Raw genomic sequence first — 18225 nt, 5'->3', positions numbered from 1 at the left:
GTTGAGCAGCGTGTCATTCTGTGAATCCGTGCGCTCTGACAAACTCTGATCAGGTACTGTAAATCGGTTTCTGCTCACATTTCTTTCAGCGTAAAGAACAAACCTGATATTTGTATTTAACCTCAAGAAATGATTGTGAAGTGATTCCATTTCAGCAGATTTCCACTTTTTGTTGTTGTTGCACTTTAGCTGAACTTTTCTGAAATTGAGTGTTTAGTTAAAGGCAGAAATATCTCAACAGTGCAGAAGCCAGGCATTTCAGTGATGCAAACAGAGTTTATTAGATTTTTACTTTCACGCTTAAATTTGGCGTTTAAACTTGTTTTAAGATGCATATTTAATCTGAGGTTATCTGAGGAACAAGTATCAGATCTGCTTGTCTTCTTCAGGATGAATGGTGTACATCTGCTGTGTCTGTTCTGCGTGCTGTCCGTCACCTGGGCACGCCCACAATTCTCCACATGGTCACATGACATGATCAACTACATCAATACAGCCAATAGCACATGGACGGTAAGAGAAGTGATGATGATGATGGAAGATCTGCTGTCTGTCACACCTGTCGTGTCTCTCTGTCTTTCTCTCTTCCTCTTTGTTTTGTTTCTCACTCATTTTCACTTTCTGTCTTCACAGGCTGGTGTGAGTTTTCAGGATGTGGAGTTCAGCTCTCTGAAGTCTCTCTGTGGAACTCTACTGAGGGGACCAAGACTGCCGTATACGTCAGTAATATACTGTATCTGAATCGTCTGAATATATATGAACTCTTCTTAAACTCTAAAGTTCATTGCACTCTTTAAAAAAGGTATTCGATGCTATAGAAGAACCTTTTTTGTCTAAATGGTTCAATAAAGAACCTTTCTGTTTCACAAGTTTCTTTGTGGTGAAAAAAGGTTCATCAGAATATGAAAAGGTATAAAGAGATGGATCTTTAAAGAACCTTTGACTAAATGGTTCTTCTATGGCATCGCTGCCATATGTACATAAAGTATTATTAAGTGATGACGGACACACTGAGGTGTTTATGTAAACATAAAATAAACAAATATTCAAACATTGAAGTGTCCAAATAAAACATTTGAAGAGTTTGGGTCCAAAATGAGATCAAATTCATGATTCAAAAATCATGTGTTTTATTGTGTTAGTTAGATGTATTTGTTGAGTCATTATGGCAGTTTGATTGAGATTAATTGGAATGCACAAGAAAAAAATCTCAGTTTGGAACCAAACTCTTCATTTCCTTTTGAATGTTTGTCGAGAGAACATGGCAAACACATGACAGGAGTACTGGTGGCGTTAAAGTTCCTGTGGATAAAACCATTGTGTTTATTTGTGTTTTCATTCTTCAGAGTAAAACACGCGGCCAACATGAAACTGCCCGACACGTTTGACCCGCGGAGTCAGTGGTCTTACTGTAAAACTCTCGGTCAGATTCGAGATCAGGGGAACTGCGGCTCGTGCTGGGTGAGATCTATCATCACACGCGTGTGCGTGTTTAAAGCTTTCAACTCAAGGGTGTGTGTTTTAACCTCCGCAGGCCTTCGGTGCGGTGGAAGCCATCTCTGACCGCATCTGTATTCACAGTAAAGGAAAAGTGTCGGTGGAGATCTCGGCTGAAGATCTGCTCTCCTGCTGTGATGAATGTGGATTTGGGTACGTCACATCCAACAGCAACGTCTCGGATGTTTCTCATAAGATAAGAAACATTCAATCTGTGAAGAAACAGGAGAAACATCTGAGATGAAGTTTGAAGGATGATTTGATGTGGCGTTTTTATGAGGCAGGTGTTCTGGAGGTTTTCTGGCTGAAGCGTGGCAGTACTGGACTACATCTGGTTTGGTGACTGGAGGTCTTTATAACTCCAACGTTGGTGAGTTTGGACACTGAACCTCATTAGAATACCATTCAGTCGTCAGCAGTGTAGTTGCGATTCACGTCCGTGCCTGTAGGTTGCAGACCGTACACCATTCCACCCTGTGAACATCACGTCAACGGCACGCGTCCTCCGTGCACGGGTGAACACCAAACTCCAAAATGCAACGCCGAGTGTCTTCCTCAGTACAGTGTGCCATACAAAAAAGACAAACACTTTGGTGAGTACGTGTGAATCTTCATTCCCATCCAACAGAAGTTCTCTTAAAGATGTTCTCGTCGACACAGACACTGAATCCAGACCTGTTCTCTGTTTCCCCTGCAGGACATAAATCATATAACGTTCCCTCCGATCAGCAACAGATCATGACGGAACTATACACCAACGGTCCGGTGGAGGCGGCGTTCACCGTCTACGAGGATTTTCTGCTTTATAAGACAGGTCAGAAACCACCACCTCACGGCTCTTACTGCTCTTGATAAATCACTGCTCCGTTGAGTTTCTGATGATTTGTCAGGTGTGTATAAGCACGTGACGGGCTCGGCACTGGGAGGTCACGCTGTCAAGATTCTGGGATGGGGAACTGAGAATGGAACTCCTTACTGGCTGGTCGCAAACTCCTGGAACAGTGACTGGGGTGACAAGGGTATGAAACAAATCCCACAGAACACTCTAGCAAACACATGTACACCGGGAATGATGGCACCTTTTTCTTCTGTAGGATATTTTAAGATCTTAAGAGGACAGAATGAGTGCGGGATTGAGAGTGAAATGGTTGCTGGGATACCGCAGCTGTGAGGGCGGAGCCACGTGAACATCTCACCTGTGATGGACCTCAGAATACAGATTCAACAGTTGATTTCACACATGTGTTTTGGCATATTCACATGGAAAATAAGAGAAACACACAGTTTAAATTCAAAACTAAATAGTTTTAACAGTCCAATCGTACATTATGTTTTTTTATTTGAATAAAACAAATACAGCACATTAAAACTGTGTTATTAACATCTATTGTGTCGTCATCTCTTATCAAACTGTTAGAATGGTTGTAATAAACTGGATCATTATTTGGAAATCAATGTGGTTATAATTTAACACTAGTTAATAATAGACACAAATGTGATAGATCATGAATCAACCCTGTCAATACAATTCTTGATTTTCCTCCAGAGTAAAGAATATTGTTCACATGTTGGAATATTGTTTAATAATTGAAAAATTATTTGAAGACATTTTATGAACACTTTTAAGTTTTATTGAAAACCACAGCAGGCCTGGGCCCGGTTGCATAAAGCACCTTAAGTTTTTCCCTTAAGTATGACACTTAAGGGGTGATTTCCCTTTACCAAAGACAATAGGAGAATAACTTAAGGTATACTTGAGGACACGCTTAAGGGAAAATTACACTTAAGGTGCTTTATGCAACCGGGACCTGACCCCTCCAGAACCAGTATCACCTAGACTCCTCATTGTCCACGGGATCGTACGTCAACGCCGCCGCCATATTGGTGAGGGCAAAAGCCGACTGCAAATACGAGTGAATGGTGGAGCTGCAGTTGTCTGGATAAAAACACAACATCGTTTTCATTTCTCAACTAATTTCAATACTTTTCTATTTACGTGGAGTACAGAATCATTTTGGCTCCAGTTAAAGATGGTTATAGACTTGAAAATGTATTTATTGTCATACGGAACTGTTAAAACTCAGGCTTGTCAAGCAATCATTTAGGCTTAATAATTGTGTACACATCGCTAATGTGAAATAATTGTAGGTAGATTAAATGCACATGATCACTTTAAAATGCTGGGAAAAATCAAAACAATGCGTCTTTACTTTATGACTATATATTGCTAGTTCATACTTCTAATGCACAGCAGTGTTATTTCTTTTACTATATCACATACATCATGTTTTACTGCTGTAACGGTTTTACCGGAGTACTAAAAGAACATCTTTTATCTTTGAAAATGTCTAAAATTGCTACAGAAAAAGCCATTTCCAGAGTGAAAAACATTAGTTTTTATATAATGCGTAAATTAAACTATATTACTTTGGGTGTTTTGTTCGATGATTCAAATAAATCTCAGAAACAATTTCTACACGTCTGTGTTTATTCTCGACTACTGCAACGTGGTTATATCCCTGTTCTAACAAGTTTAAGTCAACATGACTTTTACTGTACAAATTTAGCATGGATGTCATGTGACTGAAAATGTCCCAGATTACCCGAATTGAAACAATAAATAGCCTACATTAAATAAAAAAGTACACAAAAAAATAAAGTTTTGTGGAAATTAAAGATTTGTTATGAAAATGTGTTCTATATAAGAGCCAGTTAATACTGAAATAAAACTTGACAACGTCTGCGTTTTCTCATGTCATGTCAATCACTTCTCGTGGGCGCGGTCGCGTGGACTTTGACCTATGAAAAGAGGCTCATTTAAATCCAGACATGAATAAGTAAATCACTTGATTTGCACACCCAAACACACACGAGTCGCGATTCAGAGAAGTGATGTAACGGGTTCAAGTCCTGAAAACAGACGACGGTTTTTCCCGAATGTGTAAACATAAAACAACCGAAGAGACTCGTCAGGATGTGAATGGACTGCAATGGCTTTAGCTTTAGCCCGTTAGCATGTGTGTAACTACGTTATGTGTGTGTGTTTATATAAACAACACAAGAGCAACATTGTGTTTTCATCTCGATTCTGACGAATAAGACGTTTGTGATGATTCTCGACGACTGATGCTGATGAAAAAACTGAAGATGTGAAGTGTTGACTGGATCTTCAGTGTTTGTTTAGGTGGGTTTCTTGTCGATTGTCTCAACACATGTGCATGCATGCATTTCCTGCACTGGGTATTGCATACATGCATTCACCTGCAGTGGCTGTTGGTGTTGATGTGTATATTACGTGTGTAATGCATGTGATGTCGTTTGTCCATTTATATTGTCGAGCTCTTGTGTATACTGGATAACCTTACTTTCATATGTAGATATAAATTCATCTAGTGACGTGTGACGTTCTCTCTCGTGATTATTTTCATATAGTTGCAATGGTTGTTAAAAATTTCATTCGATGTTGTGAGCATTGATTTACATTTGTTATAAGAATATTCACAGTACAGTAGATGACTATGGGCCGCTATAGACGTAAGGCGTCCGCCATGTTGGAACGGTCAAATCCATTGTGTGCACAATAGTGAGAATTGCTCCCTACTCTAAAGTGTGATGTAACTTTTATTGTGCTTCTACAACATTATTAGGATGGCATGCAGGTGCTTTTAATTTTTTCACTAAAGCCTAATACTTGTTTAAGTAGAATTTTACAATGATAGAAAGTCCATGTTTTTTAATTGTCACGTCTTTTTTAAAACATTCCATTAAACTTGGTTACTATGGTAACTCTTTTTCACCATGCTAAACTGCACCCCATTGTCAATGGGGTGATCAACGCCATCACCATCTAGCAACCGTAAAATAATCCGTACAGTCTCTCTGTCTGTGATTATTCCATTGAGCCAGCATTTCTGGTGCATCCACCTGTAACCGTGTGACTGCCCTGATGTCTGTAATTGTTCTTGTATAAAAGCTGTCACCTCGGCTTCAGGACTCTTGTTCTTCCTCCTCCAAAGCTGGTGTTTGCTCAAAAGTCGCTCAAGAGTTCCATGGCTAATTTTAACACCACGAACATTCTCCAGTAGAGTTAAGAATTTCACGATTTGCAAGGCCCTGTCTGAAATATTGCTCTATGTGTCTAAAATCCACGAATCACCACAATGCTGATCAAGCAGACTGCACATAAAACGTAAGGACATACGATCAAAAGCACATAGCAGCATAGCAGACATGTGCATGTGCAGATTAAGCCAATATTACGAGAAAGTCAGTATGAGAAAGTTTCTCAAAATAATGATTTAGTAAGTCAAAATTTAGACGCAGTATCTCATTATTATGAGTTGTTTCTCATTATTTTGAGATACTAAAAAATTCCCAACCCTGGCGGAAATGGGCTTCCATAGGATTATGCCATTTAGGACCATGTAATCAAATCATATTGATTTGAGATATCGATGATGTAGTGTTATCAGTCTACTCACATTTATCTTAAATTAAACATCAGGTTTGTTGTTTTAACAATAAAGATGAGCGACTTCTCGTGGCTTTGCCCAAAAACAACAATTCTCATCCCGTATGAATCAACAGTTTTGGGCCGGGGTGCGTGCTGATGTCACTGGAGTTATCGCAGCAACCCATTGACCCGCGACAGGAGATAAAGGCGAACATGTTTAAACCGTGATCTTTACTTCACCTCTGCTTTCTGTGTTCTTGGATGACAGAGCGTTGGAGAGAACATCATCCAGAGCTGCTTGACTTCAGATGTCCATGATGGAGAAGAACGAGACGAGGCCTGGATACTTCGCCAGGTCTTAATGAATCTTTAGATGAATATTTATACAGATGTAGGAAGCGTGATGTTACGGTCGGTCTGAAAGAGGAAGTAGCACCTTTCTTTGGGTTATTGCATGTTGAAGAGATCATCTTTACTAACACAGATTGTGATCTAGGTCTTGTTACAGGTGTGAATGTGTTATTTGAGTCAAATAAAGTAGAATTTGTTCAGTATTTAAAAATGCATCTTCACATCGGCTTTAGTGAAAAGCAGACGACATAAAACAGTGAAATTAAAACACATGAATTCTGTATTCTGATCCGATTTCTCGCTAAAAATCTGTGTCTTAAAGAGATAGTTCAGCCAAAAATAACATCATTTATTCTCTTTCTTTCTCTCATGTGTAAATCTGTATGTGAGTCTTTCTTCAGTGGAACACGAAAGAAGATATTTTGAGAAATGTGTCAGTGGTTTTTTGTTCATACAATGGAAGTCAGTGGAGATTATTGACATTCTTCAAAATATCTTCTTTTGAATTCTGAAGAAGAAAGAAACTCGCAGAGGTTTGACATGACACAAAATCATGTTCTTGTCTGTGGATGTTTCTGGAAGCAGATGAGCAGTGATGCTCAGATTGTTGTAGAAGGTTCAGTAAATCACCAGAATCCAGTTGTGTGATGATTGTGTGTGTGTGCAGTAGAGTGTTTCCTGAAACTGTATCTGTTGATAGATATGTTTTAGTATGTTTAACCTCAGTTCGGCCATCTTGGCTCCGCTCTTGTCAGTTTCTCTGCCCTCACACACATTCTGCATTGACAGGAGTGCAGTTATATCACACTAAGGCCCAATCCCAATTCTACCCCTTACCCCTGCACTTTCCCCTACCCCTCCGTTTGGCGCGTTCACGTGAAGGGGTAGGGGTGTCTCAATTCTCTTTTGGTTGGAGGGGTAGGGGTAAGGGCCAGATAGCCCTTCAAACGAAGATTTTTCGGGACCTCACTTCAAACGAAGGGCTAAGAGAAATTTCCAACATGGCCGCTCACTCGAGCAAGCGGACCCATAAATGTAAATAATTTTTGCCATTAATAAGGATTTTTATGACAATTTTTCCTTTTATGTATGTTACATTTAATCTTGTGTTTGTATTTACGGTGATGTTCTTTTAACGTTTGCAAAAAAAATCGCTAAAGTTTGCTAGCGGACAGCACTGATTGCACGATATTAGAAAATATATTTTTATGTCATATACCCGGTGCATCGGCGCATGTCCTCTGACGTGACGAGCTAGCAACGACGTATATGATGACGTATAACAGTGTAGTAGTGGTGTCCCATTTCTTAGCGGAAAATTTGTAGCCCTTCCCCTTGCCACTTTGTTTCAAGAGGCAAGGGGAAGGGGCGAGGGGTAGGCGAAGGGGTAGAAAATAGAATTGGGATTGGGCCTTAGTTTTATTCACGCTGCTGTTCTGACAAACTTTAAAAGAGTCATATTGCACAGCTAAAATTAATATTATTGTTTGTTTTAGATGTAACGCAATGTGTATACACCATTTAAAGTTTAAAAAACGCTGTATTTTCCACACACCGTGCATGTTTGTATCTCCTCTTTGCTCCGCCTCTCTGAAACGCGCTGATTTTTAACAAAGCTCATGGCTCTGAAAAGCGAGGTGTGCTGTGATTGGCCAGTTGTCCAGTGCATAGTGATTGGTCAAATACTGCAAGCATTTCACGGAAATGTAACGCCTCTGACCATATTTGGAACATCAGGTTCCAAAGCAATTGTACTGACAGACGATACAATGAGATTTACAATTACGCCACCTTAACTACGTGTAGATTTGGGCGGTCTTAGTCAAATCATGTGACGAAGTTACGTAGATTCGCCGGGGTGTGGTTCAGGCAGGTCTGGTGAGCATTCGCTTTTACATAGAATGACTCTTTTGTTCCCACACTTTCATTTCTGCACTTTTACGTGTCTAATACATGCATGAGCAACTTATAACACACCAGAGACACGGAAAAACACGTGTTCACGCCATATGACCCCTTTAAATCACTTTGGTTTTTCATCAGACTGAAGAAGAGACGGCAGATGAAACAGAGCCAGTCAGAGAAAGCGGCGGCTGAGCAGATCCAATCAGATCCAGAGACAAAGACGCCAGTCATCCGTGAACGTGCTTCTATTGGACAATCTCAGGGGGAGAATCCAGAAACCAAGAGGGGCCAAAGTGAAGGTAAACGTGTGTATTTCAATACGTAAAGTCATCTGAGCGATATTGAGTCTAAAATGAGTGTTTTGATGCATCAGAATCTGATCTAGTCGTAAAAAAGTCCCTCATTTATTCATGAATCTCCCACAGGCTATTTATTCTTTCTTTATAATAAGTTGCACACGATAAAAACAGATTCTTAAAAGCATATATTCTGGAAAAACAAGCAATCCGTATTTGACGTGTTGAAGGAAATGTGTCAGCCAGGAAGTGAAATGCTGGGAAACACAGGAAGAGCGTCACACGGCGTGCCTCCAGATATTGAAAACTGTAGTGGACGTGTCAAAGGTCATGAAGTGTTTGTACAGGACGTTTCACAAGTGACCTTATGCGTGTTTAAACATTGTCTGCTCTCTAATTTATCGCGATACCACTAAATCCTATTGAACTCAAGCTAGCTGCGATATGCAATGTGTCGATATTTGTTTTAATGCGTAGCTTGTCCGTGAAGCACGGCTCTGGGATCAGTAGGAAATGCTGCTCGATCTAAAAGCAGTGCGAGTTTGAGTCGCTTATAATGTGCATTTGAAAAAGCAACACCCGTCAAACATCATTATAAATATACTTTATTATCATAAAAATACCTGATGAGGCTTGAGTAACAGTGATAAAAAGATGTCCATAGGCATTTCCTAGATTCTAGAAGGTGTCATGGTCTTCTTCTGCAGTGCGTATTTGGAGTTTCCGCACGAGAGCGCCCTCTGGCTTTCGGATGCAGCACATTTTGCGTTGTGGACGTGACATAAAAATGCTCAGAGAATGAATTTGTTACGATTATATTGAACCATCTGTTTATATTTTACTGAACCCTTGTTGATAGAGTCTAAACATCAAAAAATGTCAGTCTATGAAAAAAATGTATATTTAAGAAAAGGGAAATAAACATGCGTTATGGATGTGACAAAAAAAGGACGCGGTTTTTGGGAGACAATAAACTTTGTAGGATTTCTATAAAATAAAATGCACAATCCTGAAGCAATAATACCCAATGAATGGAGAAGGGATGCCTCTTTATAGAACATAAAATAGTTACTTTATATTCATTTTCATGTGTCCATTTATGAGGAATATGTAGTGTTACGGATGTGACAATCCTGAAAATGGCACTTACCTGACTATGAGAAATCATGCACTAAAAATAAAACAAATGCTTTACAAATTTGAAGAGAGATCTCACATGGGTATTTGAACCACCAAATGTTAAAATCTGTGCTGTTACCATAGTAAAAACTTAATTTTTTCGTGGTAAGGTTGACATTTTCACGGAATTGCCCAGCAGCATTTTACCGTACTTCACTCAAAAGCTGAGCATAAATGACATGATATTTATCGTCGGTTTATCGTGACAGCCCTAATTCAAATGTATTTCTATGGTGCTTCACATCAGTTAAAAAATATAAACACATTACATTACATCTAAAACAAACCATAATATTCGTTTTAGCCGTGTCATATGACCCCTTTGAAGCAATACATTTTCAAGCAAAACTAACAAGTGTAATTAAAACATGTTAAAACATGAAATTAGTGTTGTAATAATGTGTAAAAAAGTTACATTTACATGGATTTTATGACACTTATTTCATATTTTTCATATTTGTTCAAGTTATAGGGGTGATATGACATGGCTAAAATGAATATTATGGTTTGTTTTAGATGTAATGTAATGTGTTTACAGGATTTAAGGTTGATAAACGCGTATCTCCTCTTTCCCCCGCCTCTCCGGATTTTTTACAAAGCTCATGGCTCTGAAAAGCGAGGTGTGCTGTGATTGGCCAGTTGGGGTGTAATGGTTCTCCACCAACAGTTCGGCATGCGGTCCAAGGCGCATGGTTCGTTAAAAATGATAATGCATAAAACAGACTGACAAAGTTCAGCTAATGTATGTTTGTCGATGGATACACATTTAATACCTACAACAAATCAAATAACCTAGAGAAATTTCAATAGGATTGACGTTTGCTGTGATATGAGCAGTCATTTCATCACCCGGGTGTTGTGAGCGCGCGAGTGCAGGTGAGACCTGAGCAGCACATGTTGCTGTTTGAACGACACTCGTTCAAGCCTCGACCATTTAAACATTGAAGTGCCAGATGACGCAGAAGAAAACTTGAGAAGATCCGAAGCGCGCGCAAGAGAAGTCTCAGACATGATGATGCAAATTTTGAGTTGTCTTTGAAGCGCTTAAACGGACAGATTCACACACGAAGTAGGTCAACATGCCCTTCTTGTCCAGTATCTTAACAAACATAGTAGTTATGTCTTAAGTGAACGGACGAAACAGACGAAAAACAGTATCAGTGTACTGGATGGGTTTCATTCCTCTTAAAGCGACAGCAGCATATATTAAAAGTCAAGGAAATCACTCACTGCTTGTGACTCAATAGCTTCTGTAACTTCAATTATGATTCATCTTTATTTCATTTGTACATATGCAATGTTATGTTTTATTTGATTACTTTAATCCATTTCTACCTTAAAAGGTATATATACAGTATCTTATTTTATTTTCTGCGTTGCTCTGCTGTTTTATTGGTGCTGTTACTTGTAGCTTGATTATTTGTTCTTATTTTTATTTGTCAGTAGTCCCTTTTCCCTGAACATAGCACAACCCGAACCGTGAGTAATTTGAACCATTACACCCCTATTGGCCAGTTCACCAGTGCGTAGTGATTGGTCGAACACTGCAAGCGTGTGAGGGAAATGTGACGCCTCTGACCATATTTGGAGCATCAGGTTCCTCTTCAATTGTACTGACAGGTACGCCCACCTTACTTGCGTCTACATTTGGGCGGTCTTAGTCCAATCAGACCACCAACTGATGTAGATTTGTGGGGGTGTGGCTACACGAGGCGTTTCAGGCAGGTCTGGGTCTTTTGTTCCCACACTTTCATTTCTGCAATTTTACGCATCTCATACATGCATGAGCAACTTATAACACACCAGAGACACAGAAAAACACGTGTTCACGCCATATGACCCCTTTAAAGCTTCATTCACTGTCTGATCTGTGATCAGAGACCGTGGCTGTAGGATTTCTGTAGTCTGTTTCCTATGAGATGTTTAGTCAGGAGTTGAATGAGGTGTCAGTGTCATTGTGCTGTGTGTGACTTCTTCATGTTCGTGAGTTTGTCACAGTAAAATGTTTTGTGAACAGCTCCTACATGTTGACACGTGTGTTTGTGTGTAAATGAAAGTGTTGTCACCTCTTTCTTTCAGATGACAACAGTAAATCATACAGTCAGAGCAAGAAAGAGAAGAGTAAACCTGCAGGAACCGTGGAGTATATGGTATTTTACTGTACCGTAAATGTTGCCGGAATGCATTTAAAGCTGCTTTGCAACAATGCAAAATGGTTCAAAGTCTTTTTAAGGAAAGTTGAAATTAAATATGAATTTGTGAACAGCGGTCAAACGGAGTGTTTGTTTTGTTTTGACTGGCAGGTTGGAGCAAAGGACACGCTGAACAGCATTGCTCTGAAATTCAACAACACTCCAAATCAACTGGTGCAGTTAAACCGTCTGTATTCACACAGTGTCGTACCTGGACAGGTGAGCGTACACGACACCACACGTGTGATAGCTGCTCATCATTCCCGCTGTTCAGTGTCTTTCTGATGATCCGTCTTTTTTTTCCAGAAATTGTTTGTTCCTGATGTGAACCAATCAGAGCGCGGCTCTCAGACGGACGAACCGATCAACACAGACTCATCCGAGAGGAAGCTGAAGGTAAGACGGCTCAAGAACACATTGGTTTCTGACCTGAGCTCAGTTCATGACACGCCTCTGATGTCTCTGTCAGCGGGACGGCGAGTCGAGCTCTCGACCCGTGCGGAGAGAGACGTCACCGCCGTCTGAAGACGAGAGTCTCGCCACCGTCAAATTCATCAAGATGAGCTGCAAATACGTCACGGATGGGATGGTGAGCATCTCGAACCCAAAAACATCACCAGAGTTTTTCCTGACGTCTCATTGGTTGCGTGTGCTTTAGGGCGTCGTTGGGGGTGTGATGATTATAACGCCCAACAACATCATGTTTGACCCGCACAAGTCCGACCCCGTGGTGATCGAGAACGGCTGTGAGGAGTACGGTCTCATCTGTCCCATGGAGGAGGTTCTGTCTGTGGCGCTGTATGATGACATCTCGCGAATGAAACTGAAGGACGCGCTGCCGTCGTAAGACACGCCCTCGTCATGTCTTCTCTCACATCACGTCACATCACATGTGTCTGTGTGGCCTCTTTTTAGTTCTCTTCCTCGCTCTTTATTTCTCCAGGTTTTACACCACATGCACACGCTTCGCTTATTTGTCATTTTCACTTTGGTTCATTTGTTTTGTGTTTGTTTGTTTTGCATGTTCGTTTGATTTGGGGTGTTTTGTTTTCCTCTTTTTAATTTCACCATCTTTCCATTGATGATGATGGCCACTGATGTGCCGGTAGTGATGAACCCCAGGATCTCTGTCCGTTATACAGGCCGGGAGAGTGGGAGGAGCTTCCCTCCGAGCAGGACCTCAACCCTTTCAGTCGCTACGAGGCGCTCGGACCGCCCAGCCGTCCCATCGTATTGGATGATATGGAAACGGCGGTGTCTGACATCTCAGCGTGTCAAATGGCAGATAAATCACCGTCAGATGAAGGATTTACTGAATTAGAACTGCCACAGAGCGACTCTAACACTACCTGCCCCAGTCAGGAGGGGGCGTCATTTCACCAGAACTATGAACCGAGAGACACGAGTAACCCATCGCCCTCGGACCAAAAAGAAGACGAAGACGAAGGACTTCATCATCGTTCCACAGAGGACAGCGGGGTGTTGCTTCAGTCTGTTTCAGACGGGATACGTGAACCTGCCGCAGCGGTGCATGATGGGAATGAGGTTAATATTGACGTGAGCGAAGGGGCGGTGAAAGAGGCGACCGCATGGCACGGAGGCTGTGGTGATGTTGAGACTCAAAAACAACAGAAAGAATCTACGTCAGCTGGAGAGGTTGCTGACGCTGAGAGACGCAGACGCACCAGTGAGACTGACGTGAAGTCATGGCTGTTAAAAAGAATGCAGGGACCAATCGAAGGTGAGTCTGTGTGATTCAAATGTCCGATTCAAACTCTGTCATGAAACATGATGTGCTTCTGCAGCAAAACTAAACAAAATGGTTTACAGTCACACATAGTTTGTTTTTCCACCACAAATAATCAGAAAAGTTACATTATCTAATTATCCCTCATGTTCTTAAAATTTGTAATGCCTTATTTTTAAAAGGATACAGATGCCTCTCACATGATTGTGAAAACGGTTCAGGACACGTGTCATTGGATCTGTGTGTTACTGTAGGTCTTAAAGTCCCAGTGAAATTAAAAACGACAATTCTTATTTTTTCATGAAATATTGCAGCGTTTATTGTCAATAGTTGATCAATGTGGCTCGTTCTCTTTTTAAAATTCATGTGCCCTCATCATCTTCAGTTCAAATCTGAAAAGGCACTTCCGCCCTGAAATGACGATCCATCTCAAATGACGTAAACTAGACGGCTTGGGCGGAGCATCCGTTAACTCCACCCCTTCAACTGTCAGTCTGCTGCCAGTTTCATTTCAACATCAATGCAACAGCTGTTTTTACACATCCAATCAATTCGCAGTGAAAAGTGCAAGCCACGCCCACTAATTTTCTCTTTTGAATTTCCTTTTCACTCAGAAATGTGTCAGAATACGGAAGTAAAAACGATCGCAACTTACATTTACATTTATGCATTTGGCAGACGCGACTTACATTACATTATCCTATACATTTGTTTCTAAGTGCGTGCAATCCCCAGGGATCCAACCCATGACCTTGACGTTGTTAGCGCCATGCTTTTACCACTGAGCTACAGGAAAACTTCCAGTTCACGGGGACTTTAAAGACCTGCTGCCCTCTGTGTCCCTAATATCAATAAAACAACAACAGCAAATCAATAAACAAACGAGGCACTGTTCATATCTTTATAGTAAGATGCCATTTTTCCTGTTGTTCTTATTTTATTGCTGATTAGCACCACAAAAGCAGTCATTTTGATCAAACAAATTCCCCCCAAAGAAGGTGAAATCCTGGTGGGGCTGACTGAAGGTGGTGATTATTTGGCTGTAATCGAATTTTATAGTTGATTTGGAACATTGGTGGTACAAACAGAGCATGTTGCATTGCGTTCTGGGATTGCCATATTCACAGAGGATTGACACTGACCGAAGTGAGATTCTTCTTGTACACAGTATGATGCAGATCAGCTGTAAAGGGTTGTTGTTAATCAATGTTATGTCTTACAGACATGCTGCTTTCACATGAAGAAAAGAGCAAAACTCCGCCCATGTTCCTCTGCTTTAAAGTGGGAAAGCCAATGAGGAAATCCTTCGCCATCGGTCGAACTTCAAGCCCCGCCCACTCATTCATCAGCAGGGGACGACAGCCTGAATACTGGTTTGCCGTTCCACAGGAACGGTACGGATGAGGTTTCTCAGCATGCGTGTGTTTGATACGAGCGTGTTTCTGATGAACGTGTGTTTTCTCCTCAGAGTGGATCATCTGTATTCATTCTTCATTCAGTGGTCTCCAGACACGTACGGTAAAGACGCTCAAGAACACGGCTTTGTGCTGGTGGAGAAAGATGAGCTCAACATGATCGATAACTTCTTCAGTGATCCTGTCCCTCGCAGCTGGGAGGTCCGTTCAGTCACCGTACAACCACCATCTGACAACCCCCCCCAAGAAAACCAAAAACTTGCTTTCCTTTTTTTATTGTAGTTCTATTCATATTTTACATTTTACTTTGGTTTTATACTTTTGGCTTTCGTGTTAATTTTGGTTTCATTTTTACTTTAGTTTTGATTTATTTCCAGTTAATAATTAAAAAAGGTGATCTCTAAGCCAACGTTTCAAATGTTGTTAGTTTTCAGACCATATTTAGGCGTGCGTGTCATTTGATTTCGATTAACAGACATGTATTAATAGTTTTTGTTAAAGAGTACATAACACGAGATCATGAAAATGACATGTCATGCCGTGTGTGAAAGTAAGCAGTCTGTCAAGTTGTAAAGCCGAAGGTGAATGAATAACAAAGTTATTGGCTTGGAAAAAAGAGTCGACTCTGAATCACGCAAACGAGTCGTCCCTAGTCCGATTTACGAACCGCCGTGGATTTACGTCACTGCATATAGTCCCGCCTACGTTTTGTTAGGACCGCCCACAAAAACTTCACTCTTCAACCCCAAACACTGTAGCTCGTGAGCCTCATTCACGGTAGACCACTCACATCAGACTAGGCTAGCGGAGAGGAGGGGATTAGACCGATGAATCGCAGAACGAGTCATTTGAGAGTCAGTCAAGAGGTAAGGTAAGAATAACTGCCGTTTATTACAAAATCATAGTGTTTTTACACCTTCCATGTACATAAACTTGTTGTTGGACACTCCATAAACCAAAGCAGGACCTTCGAAATCCCTAGTTATGTACTCTTTAACAATAATGACCCTGTCTCAAGGATGTGATCACAGACTTCTTTTGTTTCTGTAGCTCTTCCTAAATAAAGAGTTGAGTGTTTTTCAGACTTTGTTTAGAAGAGGTGGTTCAGTTTGTGGATATGTGTCGTGACGCACAATCTGTGGTTGTGTTTGTTCTCTAGATCATCACAATAAATGAAGCCAAGAGACGTCAGAGTCTCAGCTTCGAGGACGAGGATTCTCTGGATCTCTTTCCTCTGCTGATGGATCCCAGTGTTCTTCTGGAGGACACACACATTGAGAAGGTCACACACACACACACACACACACAGTATTTCAGTTTGTTCAGAAAGCGCACGAGAACCAGAGTCCTGATGCAGACACAATGAAAGGCATACATGTGTGTGTCTCCGTCACAGCTGGCCACACGTCTGCCGGCTCGGGTTCAGGGCTATCCGTGGCGTCTGGTCTACAGTACCGTGGTACATGGGACCAGTCTGAAGACTCTGTACAGAAACCTGCTGGATGTGGACTGTCCTGTACTGCTGGTCATCAGAGACATGAACAATCAGGTGCACATCTGAACCCGAGTCTCTTCACATCCAGCCGTTTGTGTCTCATGTCATCTTCATTTCTCGCCTGCAGGTTTTCGGCGCATTTTCCACGCATCCGTTTCGAGTGAGCGAGCATTACTACGGGACGGGAGAGACGTTCCTCTACACCTTCTGTCCCGAGATCAAGGTATGAATGCAATGCTTCTGTTCCAGATCAAAGCAAAGGTTTCTTGACTTTGTTGAGTGAACGTTTCGCATCTCTGTGTGTCAGGTGTTCTGCTGGAGCGGAGAGAACTCCTATTTTGTGAAAGGGAACACAGATTCTCTTCAGATCGGAGGAGGCGGGTGGGTTTATGGTCACTGTGTGTGTGTGTGTGTGTGTGTGTGTCTGTTCATCACTGTTGTGAGCGTAACTGGTGACTGTCTGCTCTTCAGGGGTCGTCTGGGTCTGTGGTTGGATGCTGACCTTGATCACGGCACCACGTCCAGATGTTCCACATTCAGCAACCCGCCGCTGTCCTCCAAACACGACTTCATCGTTCAGAACCTCGAGGTTTGGGCGTTTGAATGAGCCGCTGCGCAGTGACACGAACACACACACGGCATGACGCTTCTACCAAGTGTTTTTACACCCGTGTCCATCGCCCGGTCTCTGCTTTACACATGAATGCCAAGACAGACGTCTGTGGCCACCTTAATCTGAAACGCCGACTGCAGCTATCCCAGCATGCATTATTCTTCAGACATGTTTACCAGTAAATAAACACGTGTATGTGACTGAAGCCAGGAATCATATTCTGACGAAACCTCTGTGTTACACCTGGAGATTTTACACCTGAAGGGCCAAACCTGTGACGCCAGATACTTTGATGCCGTATTTCCGTGTTTGTTTGAACGGGTGCGTAAAATAATGTACATGATACTTGAGAAATGACGACTACATGTCAGGTTCCGCTCTTTGGAGGCCAAATGTGTCGTGTCAGGGGCCAGAAGATTTTTTCTTTTGTTGAAAGTGTAAAGGTTAACAGTGCTTCATGATTCAATGATGTACTACTGCGATACAAAACACCACAGAAGCATTTTGTTGACCAAAGTGACTCTTTTCTTTGCTTTGTTCTCGAACGAAAGTTTTTATATTCAGTTTTCTATTTCTCGTCCATTTGAAAGTGATTTTTTTTATAAATGTGTATCGGATGTGAAAAGGTTTTACTGTTTTGTGTTATTTTAGGGACATTTTCTAATGGAGAGTTCATATGAAAGGGAAGCACTTGCCAGTATTTGTTTGCGATGTTAAGAACACAACTGATCTGGGTTCAGATCAGACTTGAATTCAGAAGAAACGGACTGGGAACGGATGAGCACAGAGAAGCTTGTTGTTGGTTGTTTCAAAAGGGAATTGGTTTTGTTGGATTGATGCGATTGGTTATTGGTGGTCCGCTAATATCATTACAGAACCGCTGTTTGACTCACTTCAAAATCAGTCGTTCACAAATATTTCACACTAAACCTCTTTGATTTCAAACCCAAACACTGTGTTGTAGCCAATGAATGTCATATTTATTGTGTATTTTCTGTGTTTGAAACCAAATAAATGCCGTAAATGCAACTGAATGACTCAAGTTTCATCAATATGACAACTGCTTCGTTCTCTAATAAGAC

The 18225-nt window shown here is 41.3% G+C and overlaps 2 protein-coding genes across 5 annotated transcripts; both read left to right on the top strand.

The window, feature by feature from the left end:
• Positions 1-390: 390 nt before the first annotated feature.
• On the top strand, positions 391-2907 carry ctsbb (cathepsin Bb). The gene is made up of 9 exons (XM_057352368.1): positions 391-513; positions 634-719; positions 1347-1461; positions 1535-1650; positions 1782-1867; positions 1947-2090; positions 2195-2311; positions 2388-2516; positions 2592-2907. The coding sequence occupies exons 1-9, from the start codon at positions 391-393 to the stop codon at positions 2666-2668; spliced, it is 993 nt and encodes a 330-aa protein (XP_057208351.1). The 3' UTR covers positions 2669-2907.
• Positions 2908-4320: 1413 nt separating this feature from the next.
• Positions 4321-18172, top strand: LOC130565546 (nuclear receptor coactivator 7). 4 transcript variants are annotated; one of them, XM_057352356.1, is made up of 16 exons: positions 4322-4681; positions 6219-6305; positions 8345-8505; positions 11761-11831; positions 11985-12092; positions 12180-12269; positions 12343-12462; positions 12532-12716; positions 12983-13614; positions 14843-15014; positions 15089-15236; positions 16195-16317; positions 16432-16584; positions 16658-16753; positions 16838-16911; positions 17002-18172. In XM_057352356.1, exons 2-16 carry the CDS (start codon positions 6259-6261, stop codon positions 17135-17137), a joined length of 2316 nt encoding a protein of 771 aa, XP_057208339.1. In that variant the 5' UTR covers positions 4322-4681; positions 6219-6258; the 3' UTR covers positions 17138-18172. The 4 variants fall into 4 exon arrangements, with proteins under 4 accessions (XP_057208336.1, XP_057208338.1, XP_057208339.1 ...); XM_057352353.1 differs by having other exon boundaries at positions 4321-4681; positions 11761-12092; XM_057352354.1 differs by having other exon boundaries at positions 11761-12092; positions 13016-13614.
• The last annotated feature ends 53 nt before the right edge of the window (positions 18173-18225 follow it).

The sequence above is a fragment of the Triplophysa rosa genome, linkage group LG15, assembly GCF_024868665.1.
Source record: "Triplophysa rosa linkage group LG15, Trosa_1v2, whole genome shotgun sequence".
In the NCBI taxonomy this organism is placed as follows: Eukaryota; Metazoa; Chordata; class Actinopteri; order Cypriniformes; family Nemacheilidae; genus Triplophysa; species Triplophysa rosa.
The sequence above is the reverse complement of the archived record's forward strand: the minus strand, read 5'-3'. Positions and strand labels throughout refer to the sequence as shown.

Coding starts and splice junctions, on each gene's coding strand:
- LOC130565546 (XM_057352353.1), top strand. CDS start 6,259: ATGTCCATGATGGAGAAGAACGAGACGAGGCCTGGATACTTCGCCAG. Junction 8,506..11,760: donor CAAGAGGGGCCAAAGTGAAG/GTAAACGTGTGT, acceptor TCTTTCTTTCAG/ATGACAACAGTAAATCATAC. Junction 12,270..12,342: donor CATCCGAGAGGAAGCTGAAG/GTAAGACGGCTC, acceptor TGTCTCTGTCAG/CGGGACGGCGAGTCGAGCTC.
- ctsbb (XM_057352368.1), top strand. CDS start 391: ATGAATGGTGTACATCTGCTGTGTCTGTTCTGCGTGCTGTCCGTCACC. Junction 720..1,346: donor GGACCAAGACTGCCGTATAC/GTCAGTAATATA, acceptor TTCATTCTTCAG/AGTAAAACACGCGGCCAACA. Junction 2,517..2,591: donor CAGTGACTGGGGTGACAAGG/GTATGAAACAAA, acceptor TTTCTTCTGTAG/GATATTTTAAGATCTTAAGA.